The sequence below is a fragment of the Hydractinia symbiolongicarpus genome, chromosome 1 (genome assembly GCF_029227915.1).
Source record: "Hydractinia symbiolongicarpus strain clone_291-10 chromosome 1, HSymV2.1, whole genome shotgun sequence".
Classification (NCBI taxonomy): Eukaryota; Metazoa; Cnidaria; class Hydrozoa; order Anthoathecata; family Hydractiniidae; genus Hydractinia; species Hydractinia symbiolongicarpus.
The window spans coordinates 5,150,539-5,161,143 of NC_079875.1; the positions used below are offsets into that span (position 1 = coordinate 5,150,539).

At 34.5% G+C, this 10,605-nt stretch overlaps 2 protein-coding genes across 2 annotated transcripts; one reads left to right on the plus strand and one right to left on the minus strand.

The window, feature by feature from the left end:
• Positions 1–3,386: 3,386 nt before the first annotated feature.
• Positions 3,387–5,289, minus strand: LOC130633121 (uncharacterized). Its single transcript, XM_057444529.1, has 6 exons — positions 5,193–5,289; positions 4,837–4,907; positions 4,468–4,705; positions 4,133–4,372; positions 3,748–3,987; positions 3,387–3,658 (listed from the first exon to the last, which is right to left on the minus strand). The coding sequence occupies exons 3-6, from the start codon at positions 4,478–4,480 to the stop codon at positions 3,432–3,434; spliced, it is 720 nt and encodes a 239-aa protein (XP_057300512.1). The 5' UTR covers positions 4,481–4,705; positions 4,837–4,907; positions 5,193–5,289; the 3' UTR covers positions 3,387–3,431.
• A 1,929-nt stretch (positions 5,290–7,218) lies between these two features.
• On the plus strand, positions 7,219–8,769 carry LOC130633105 (uncharacterized). Its single transcript, XM_057444528.1, has 5 exons — positions 7,219–7,289; positions 7,421–7,661; positions 7,749–7,988; positions 8,134–8,373; positions 8,463–8,769. Exons 2-5 carry the CDS (start codon positions 7,580–7,582, stop codon positions 8,687–8,689), a joined length of 789 nt encoding a protein of 262 aa, XP_057300511.1. The 5' UTR covers positions 7,219–7,289; positions 7,421–7,579; the 3' UTR covers positions 8,690–8,769.
• The last annotated feature ends 1,836 nt before the right edge of the window (positions 8,770–10,605 follow it).

Genomic DNA, 10,605 nt, shown 5'->3' on the forward strand with positions numbered 1-10,605 from the left:
ACACGCCAGAGTCATTATTTTCAGATAGAAATTTTATGGCTGCGCTGACCTTTCCCTCCATCATAAGCTTTGCAAAAATTCGGGAAACGTCTGCTTCGGTTCTCATTTTACTACTTCCAAGTCTTTTCTGAATGGTTCGTCCCTCTTTTAACAGTAGTGTAATATTTCCTCCTCTCCAGAGTTGTAAACGTTCGTCTAATTTTGCAGCGTGTTCTTTCGCTTTACTTTGTCCGGAGGGTTTTTGAAGAAGCAGACTAGGCAAGACCATGAACGTTTTAATGGAAACGGGTTTTAACTTCGTGTCTCTGTTAAATTGGTCTAGCCAATAGGACAATTCGCGTATGAAAACCTTCCCAGCTTTTCCAGACGGGAGCATGAAAAGATTTTTACGCCATTTAATGATCTCGTTGTATGCGTTATTTAGCTGAGTTTCATAAACGTCTGCTGGTATACCGTTTATATTAACATCCCGTGCTAGGTTTTCCGGTGTATATAAGGGTAAATATGGTTGAATAACGGCTTCGTGTCTGATGTGTAAAACGTCGGCTTCTAGCAGAGCAGTGGTGGTTTCTATTTCCTCATCATCATTTGTGTTATAAGAGTCGTTAAGCAATCCATTAACACGTCTTATGTACATTAACTCTTTCCTTTTACATGAGCCACGGTGTATGTTCAGTCCTCGGAGACTTTCAAATTGCCTTTTGCATAAATCACACGTTTGAACCATGTTCTCATAAGAAATATGTTTACATGAAATGTTTCAAGAAAGTTTTAAATCATAAGTATTTTGACGCGAGATCTTCGTTGTTAGCCCATTTCACTTCGTTAATATTTGCGGAAAATAACTTCTGTGTACCATTAATAAGGAATATAGCCTTCTTCTCTCGATGTTCTCCGTTGAAAATCACAATTTAACCATTTTCTCTTAACCACTTGAAAACACGTTCTCCTCTGGTTTAAAAATAATTGAAAAAAAATAAAATAAAATAATGCCTTAAGAAAAAGACTGCGAGCGATTTGTTTGCCTTGGCGACTGTGGTCACAGATGGAGTTAGATTGAACCAATGGAAGTGAAAGTGTTCCATATCAGCCAGGGATAAGATCCATAATTCAAATTTAGTGTTTGCAAAAGTTGGTAAAACTATTTATTCTCAAAAAGAAAAGCGTGGTTACAGAAGTATTTTAGGGTTCTTTGCATGGTATCTTTTTATAATTTCATATATATCATTAAAAGGCAAGTCGTCTTAAACGGTCCTGCTTATTTCATTCATAAACGCACATGCATCAGTAATCTTTTTTATTGTCAGGTATCCATACTCAGTCTACGGCCACTATCATGAGCACTAGTATTGGTAATAAATTGGTATCGCTAATATTGGATATAATTACCGATACCTTTGGTATCGATAATAGATTGGTATTGATAATACCAATACAATCATAAGAGAAGTATCGATAATATTATTAGCACTACTGATACTTGCTAAAAATGTAACGATACTTGAATGCTCTCGTTATTTCTTTTGTTTTATTATCAATACTACCGATAAAATAATAACCGATGTTATAGGTTGTTACCGTTTTCCCCGAAAACGTCACTATCTGTATTCTCTGCAAAAAGCCACAAGATATAGTGGGTTTTAATAACGTTTTTTAGGCTGTACATAATTTAATGTACAAGTGGTGCAGTGTCTAATGTAGTACACCACTACCCTTCTTGGAATGTTGCTATACGCTCTGTTTATCTAAAATTTAATATAATAATATATATCACTAATGTACATGTATCTTTGTTGCATCAAAACTGCATTTTTCCATAAATAGGATATCGTACCAATTAGACGACTGCATCGATAATTAAATAAGATGTTAAAAATACATGTTAAATTTTTTCATGTACAAATTTTTAACCACTGGCTGGCTTTCCAATTAGGAATTAATAGAAATGATCTTTTAGATGACAAAGTATATCAACGGGACTAAGGGTAGGATAACTCGTTACGGCATAATTTTTTTCTTTGTATGCGACAAAGAATGCTTGGTGGTATATCTTCATGATCTTTAAAGTAACTAACAATAGTGTTGTAGGTACATTCTGTAATTATGCTAGAAGTTTTTCTGTTTACTTCTCTTAACCACTCATCGAATTCATCATATGGAGTTTTCACATTTCAACTTATACGCATGATTTTCCAAAATACGGCAAAACATGCGAGAATGTATACTGCTAGGCTAGCTAGCAAAATCATGGGCCAGATGACAAAGTAGGCAGCTGTATTTAAATAACAAAACCATATCTTAATACTAAACCATAAATCTCTCATAAACTAAACCATAAGTTATTTTTTTTCTTTTTCTTTTTAAGATGGATGTGAATTCTGGTATATATTTTAGGTTTTCAATTTGCTGCGCTAAAGGAATAAAGCTCGCCATGCACCCGACGAGCTTGTCCGGTATTTTGTTTCGCTCGCTTAAAATACGACCGGTAATCAAGCAAACAGTGCATATTTTGCGGTGTTGAACACCGGCCAGTACCAATGCCAGGCTATTTCGTCTCGCCGTCCTGTTATAAAAAAAGACACAAAGAACCTGGAGGTCAAGGTTGGGTTACTAATTCGATTGTTTAACGAACTTTTTATACATCAGCGGTACTTATTAAACGTACTTTAATATTATTGTGAGATAAACGCACTACTGAACGATTTTCCACCAAAAGCAAAAAAGAAATTACACATTTAAAAAATAAATCACTGCTTTTACTTCCACTAATTTTATTTCATTTTAAACTTATTTACTTTAACTAACTTCATTGTGGTGTGACATAACGACCTTTCTTATTTTTTTGAAATAATAACCACCTCACGCATAATTCAAGATAACAAATTCTCCCTGAACTTTCACAATTGCCCAACACTTCAGACCGCTTCAATACACTTAGTTCTCAGTTCCATTAAAATACGGCAGCGTACCGGGTACGAAATTGAATTTGAAACGTTCAAATCTGGTGAAACACTGACATGTGGTAAATGGCAAGAGAAATGCGTGTAATCCAAGCTGAGAAACGAACAAAAATTTAAAAGCAGCACCTTGCACACATTCGAATATTGCGACAGCATTGAAAAGTTTAACACGTTGAAGATTTGTTTCGCCTGCATGGCGTTTTTATTAAGAAACAATGCAGAAATCTTAAATGTAGAAAGCAAATCTACGTGCCGATTCTTATCAAAAGAATTCTTTATTTTTCACACAGGCATCTGTACAAAATATTTTTTCCCTTATGCTTCCCAGTTCGAGAGGAGAGAGGACATGGACTTGCTTATTTTCTGATAAACGCATGATGATAAACATGTACTTTTCACGAAAATTATGTATTTTATACTGCACTATTATCCTGAGCTTAACAACAAAAAATATTTACTATCTTTATTTAACTATATTCTGCATGTCTTCCACAATTCAGATCTATTCGAGCCTGTCATTCCCCTCTCGCAATAACAATTCACTCTTCCTTTGCGCGAAATAGTTACACCGTTGATGTCTGAATACTGTGCTTTCTTTGCAACACAGGCGTTTATACACCCTTCCACAGTCTTCTTATACCCCATGTGAATTTCCAGACCACCAGTACCATCTCCTTTTATGAACTTGCACGGCACGTCTAAAATATGAATAATAAAACAGGGCGCGTAGTAAATTAAGAATCAGAATGTGATGCAGGCGAGGTAACAGTACAAAGGTTTTATTTACCTGGAAGGGACATGAAGCACGTTTTCCATTTGGAGTTTCCGTTTGTATCAGTCATACCTATTTCACAATAGCATTTAAATTTATCAGCCGTTTTGCTAGGAATTGTAACACCGTTTATCTTCGGGTTCTTCGATCTCTTTACTGCACACGCATTGATGCATGCTGAGGCTGTTCTCTTGTAGCCAATGTAAACCTCTGTTCCACCCGATCCATCACCGGTGATAAAATTGCAAGATAATTCTAAATGAATAAGTGATAATGATTTAGGAAAGCGATGCATTTACGGGAAACACACTGAAACCGTTGTTACTAGTTCAAACAAACAAAATACTAAAGGAAGTATTTAGAATTTGGCTTAAATTGAATAATTAAATCCAAACTTTACTTGGTGGAGATATAAGACACGTTTTCCATTTGGAGTTTCCGTTTGTAGCAGTCATGCCTATTTCACAATAGCACTTGAATCTATCAGAAGTTTTGCTAGGAATCGTTACTCCGTTTATCTTCGTGTTCGTCGATCTCATTGCTGCACATGCACTGATACATGCTGAGGCTTTTCTCTTGTAGCCAATGTAAACCTCCGTTCCACCCGATCCATCACCAATGATAAAATTGCATGAAAACTCTAATGAATTAATAACAATGCACGTAAGTTCTTTAAATAACCCGACTAATTTAGTGATACAAAGTTTGAAATAATTTAAAAATAACCTAATTTACCTGGAAGCTGCATAAAGCAAGTCTGCCATATTTTTATTTGTTCCTGTCATCCCTATTTCACAGTAACATTTTACCATGTTGCCAGTTTTCTTACTGGGAATTGTGACTCCGTTTATTTTAGGATATTGCCATCTCTTTTCAGTACACGCCTTAATGCAATGCGAAATTGTTCTCTTGTATCCAATTAATATTTCCGTTCCACCTGATCCATCGCCAGGAATAAAATTGCAACGAAATTCTGAAAAAATAAAAGTATTTAAGAAATAATACAACATATGCGCTAGAAATGAGCTAAATTAATCCTTGAAAGAAGCGGACTTCAACAAGAACATATATAAACCATCATAACCCAAAAAATGTAAGTCTTACCTTTAGCTTTAACTTTGGTGACAGTTATTAGCAAAAGCAACCAGAGCAACTGCATGTTTCCTCAGACGTGACTAGGTAGATAAAGTTTTACTTAAATCGGCGTAGATATTATTTTCTACATAAACTGTACAACAGTTTCTTAGATAAATATGAATGCGGATATTTTCAAGCTTCGCGATGAAATAAATTTAGAACAAAAATTTTCCTAACCATTACATTATCAATCCACTATGTAAATAATTCTTATGTCAATATCAGTAAACATTCAAATCATTAATGGTAAAATGAAATTAAATTGCTTGAGTAATGTTTGGTAAAAAACTTTCTAATTTCAGTAGAAATAAAACGGGCCTTACGTGATTTATAAGTGTCAGCTTTTACTTTTTCTTTAAGTTGAATTTGGGTTGAATCAACGTGGTGCAAACTTATATAGCCTTTATAACTTCACATTACTCACGCATGACTTGAGCCAAAGTAGTGCTGAGGGAATTAATTTAATTAATTCTGTTAAATAATCGCTCTAGTTTTTTGTCTGTAACAACGAACTGAGCGTTGCTTTTCACTGGCTAAGAATTAACTCCGAGCTCGTGTGTCTAATTTTCATTCATAAGTGATTGTGTAGCATGCTCATCGATTCCATCTACTTCTCCCCATGTGTACCATCAAAAGTTTCTTGTAATGTAAGAAAAACCTTGGGTTAGTTATGTTTCTCGTTTTGGTTTGAAATAATTTAGTTTGACAAACTTTTGCTGGGCAATCTTTTGCAAATAACACGATTTTTGGCTTTCTTTCGCGTTACCTTTCCAGCAAAACTTTTAAAAGTGACCAATCGCGAAAATTGTTGCCTTACCCAGAGCGATGTTAACATTTGTTGTGTTTAGTTTTCGTTATCTTTGTTCTATAAATGGACTGCAAATTGAATTTTTAATGAACGTTAAGTGCAAAAAATTTCCCGAACAAGAAAATAAATTACAAAGTGTTACAAAGTGCGACATAAAAAGGATTAAAAATTTTGAATTGAAGAGCAAATTTCCCCGCACGGAAAGAATCGAATAAAAAACTTTAGTAACGGTCAATTCCTAAATGATTAAGGAATCATACTAACGAATTTTGTAGCACACCATTGTATAGAGAATCAAATATGAAAAAAATAAAACGATCTTCATGGCTTTTCTACACAATACCAGGCAGTCATAAAGGCTTTTCCCATATCGTTCGAACTGTTAATTCGGGAAATGTCTTAAACCCATAAAAATGAGATATATTTCGGTAGTTATACTTTCTTCATTAATAGTCTTGCCTTATTTATGTGAACACTAAAAAGGTAAAAAAAAATGTGAACAAAATTGCAACAGAATCCAGTTAATCATTTAGGAATTCATCGTTACTAAAGTTTTTTATTCGATTCTTTCCGTGCGGGGAAATTTGCTCTTCAATTCAAAATTTTTAATCCTTTTTATGTCGCACTTTGTAACACTTTGTAATTTATTTTCTTGTTCGGGAAATTTTTTGCACTTAACGTTCATTAAAAATTCAATTTGCAGTCCATTTATAGAACAAAGATAACGAAAACTAAACACAACAAATGTTAACATCGATCTGGGTAAGGCAACAATTTTCGCGATTGGTCACTTTTAAAAGTTTTGCTGGAAAGGTAACGCGAAAGAAAGCCAAAAATCGTGTTATTTGCAAAAGATTGCCCAGCAAAAGTTTGTCAAATTAAATTATTTCAAACCAAAACGAGAAACATAACTAACCCAAGGTTTTTCTTACATTACAAGAAACTTTTGATGGTACACATGGGGAGAAGTAGATGGAATCGATGAGCATGCTACACAATCACTTATGAATGAAAATTAGACACACGAGCGCGGAGTTAATTGTTAGCCAGTGAAAAGCAACGCTCAGTTCGTTGTTACAGACAAAAAACTAGAGCGATTATTTAACAGAATTAATTAAATTAATTCCCTCAGCACTACTTTGGCTCAAGTCATGCGTGAGTAATGTGAAGTTATAAAGGCTATATAAGTTTGCACCACGTTGATTCTACTCAAATTCAACTTAAAGAAAAAGTAAAAGCTGACACTTATAAATCACGTAAGGCCCGTTTTATTTCTACTGAAATCAGAAAGTTTTCTACCAAACATTACTAAAGCAACTTAATTTCATTTTACCATTAATGATTTGAATGTTTACTGATATTGACATAAGAATTATTTACATAGTGGATTGATAATGTAATGGTTAGGAAAATTTTTGTTCTAAATTTATTTCATCGCGAAGCTTGAAAATATCCGCATTCATATTTATCTAAGAAACTGTTGTACAGTTTATGTAGAAAATAATATCTACGCCGATTTAAGTAAAACGTTATCTACCTAGCCACGTCTGAGGAAACATGCAGTTGCTCTGGTTGCTTTTGCTAATAACTGTCACCAAAGTTAAAGCTAAAGGTAAGACTTACATTTTATGGGTTATGATGGTTTATATATATTCTTGTTGAAGTCCGTTTCTTTCAAGGATTAGTTTAGCTCAATTCTAGCGCATATGTTGTATTATTTCTTAAATACTTTTATTTTTTCAGAATTTCGTTGCAATTTTATTCCTGGCGATGGAGCAGGTGGAACGGAAATATTAATTGGATACAAGAGAACAATTTCACATTGCATTAAGGCGTGTACAGAAAAGAGATGGCAATATCCTAAAGTAAACGGAGTCACAATTCCCAGTAAAAACTGGCAACATGGTAAAATGTTACTGTGAAGTAGGGATGACAGGAACAAATAAAAATAAGAGATGGCAGACTTGCTTTATGCAGCTTCCAGGTAAATTTTTAAATTATTTCAAACTTTGTATCACTATTTTAGTCGGGTTATTTAAAGAACTTACGTGCATTGTTATTAATTCATTAGAATTTTCATGCAATTTTATCATTGGTGATGGATCGGGTGGAACGGAGGTTTACATTGGCTACAAGAGAACAGCCTCAGCATGTATCAGTGCATGTGCAGCAATGAGATCGACGAACACGAAGATAAACGGAGTAACGATTCCTAGCAAAACTGCTGATAGATTCAAGTGCTATTGTGAAATAGGCATGACTGCTACAAACGGAAACTCCAAATGGAAAACGTGTCTTATACCTCCACTAAGTAAATTTTGGATTTAATTATTCAATTTAATCCAAATTCTAAATACTTCCTCTAGTATTTTGTTCGTTTGAAATAGTAACAACGGTTTCAGTGTGTTTGCCGTAAATGCATCGCTTTCCTAAATCATTATCACTTATTCATTTAGAATTATCTTGCAATTTTATCACCGGTGATGGATCGGGTGGAACAGAGGTTTACATTGGCTACAAGAGAACAGCCTCAGCATGCATCAATGCGTGTGCAGTAAAGAGATCGAAGAACCCGAAGATAAACGGTGTTACAATTCCTAGCAAAACGGATGATAAATTTAAATGCTATTGTGAAATAGGTATGACTGATACAAACGGAAACTCCAAATGGAAAACGTGCTTCATGTCCCTTCCAGGTAAATAAAACCTTTGTACTGTTACCTCGCCTGCATCACATTCTGATTCTTAATTTACTACGCGCCCTGTTTTATTATTCATATTTTAGACGCGCCGTGCAAGTTCATAAAAATAGATGGTACTGGTGGTCTGGAAATTCACATGGGGTATAAGAAGACTGTGGAAGGGTGTATTAACGCCTGTGTTGCAAAGAAAGCACAGTATTCAGACATCAACGGTGTAACTATTTCGCGCAAAGGAAGAGTGAATTGTTATTGCGAGAGGGGAATGACAGGCTCGAATAGATCTGAATTATGGAAGACATGCAGAATATAGTTAAATAAAGATAGTAAATATTTTTTGTTGTTAAGCTCAGAAAAATAGTGCAGTATAAAATACATATACTTTCGTGAAAAGTACATGTTTATCATCATTCGTTTATCAGAAAATAAGCAAGTCCATGTCCTCTCTCCTCTCGAACTGGGAAGCATAAGGGAAAAAATATTTTGTACAGATGCTTGTGTGAAAAATAAGAATTCTTTTGAATAAGAATCGGCACGTAGATTTGCTTTCTACATTTAAGATGTCTGCATTGTTCCTTAATGAAAACGCCATGCAGGCGAAACAAATCTTCAACGTGTTTAAACTTTTCAATGCTGTCGCAATATTCGAATGTGTGCAAGGTGCTGCTTTTAAATTTTTGTTCGTTTCTCAGCTTGGATTACACGCATTTCTCTTGCCATTTACCACATGTCGGTGTTTCACCAGATTTGAACGTTTCAAATTCAATTTCGTACCCGGTACGCTGCCGTATTTTAATGGAAAGGGACTGAGAACTAAGTGTATTGAAGCAGTCTGAAGTGTTGGGCAATTGTGAAAGTTCAGAGCGAATTTGTTATCTTGATAATTCTTTTTAGTTTATGATAAATTATGCGTGAGGTGGTTATTATTTCAAAGAAATAAAAAAGCCGGTTATGTCACGCCTCAATGAAATTAGTTAAAGTAAATAAGTTTAAAATGAAATAAAAATAGTGGAAGTAAAAGCAGTGACTTATCTTTTAAATGCTTAATTTCTTTTTTGCTTTTGGTGGAAAATCGGTCAGTGGTGCGTTTATCTCGCAATAATATTAACGTACGTTTAATAAGTACGCTGATGTATAAAAAGTTCGTTAAACAATCGAATTAGTAACCCAACCTTGACCTCCAGGCTCTTTGTATAACAGGACGGCGAGACGAAATAGCCTGGCATTGGTACTGGCCGGTGTTCAACACCGCAAAATATGCACTGTTTGCTTGATTACCGGCCGTAATTTAACGAGCGAAACAAAATACCGGACAAGCTCGTCGGGTGCATGGCGAGCTTTATTCCTTTAGCGCAGTAAATGGAAAACCTAATATATATACCAGAATTCACATCCATCTTAAAAAGAAAAAGAAAAAAAATAACTTATGGTTTAGTTTATGAGAGATTTATGGTTTAGTATTAAGATATGGTTTTGTTATTTAAATACAGCTGCCTACTTTGTAATCTGGTCCATGATTTTGCTAGCTAGCATAGCAGTGTACATTCTCGCATGTTTTGCCGTATTTTGGAAAATCCTGCGTATAAGTTGAAATGTGAAAACTCCATATGATGACTTCGATGAGTGGTTAGGAGAAGTAAACAGAAAAACTTCTAGCATAATTAAAGAATGTACTTACAACACTATTGTTAGTTACTTTAAAGATCATGAAGATTTACCACCAAGCATTCTTTGTCGCATACAAAGAAAAAAATTATGCCATAACGAGTTATCCTACCCTTGGTCCCGTTGATATACTTTGTCATCTAAAAGATCATTTCTATTAATTCCTAATTGGAAAGCCAGCCAGGGGTTAAAAATTTAATGTACATGAAAAAGTTTACCATGTATTTTTAACATCTTATTTAATTATCGATCCAGTCGTCTAGTTGATAGGATATCCTATTTATGGGAAAATGTAGTTTTGATGCAACAAAGATACATGTACATTAGTGATATATATTATTATATTAAATTTTAGATAAACAGAGCGTATAGCAACATTCCAAGAAGGGTAGTGGTGTACTACATTAGACACTGCACCACTTGTACATTAAATTATGTACAGCCTAAAAAACGTTATTAAAACCCACTATATCTTGTGGCTTTTTGCAGAGAATACAGATAGTGACGTTTTCGGGGAAAACGGTAACAACCTATAACATCGGTTATTATTTTATCGGTAGTATT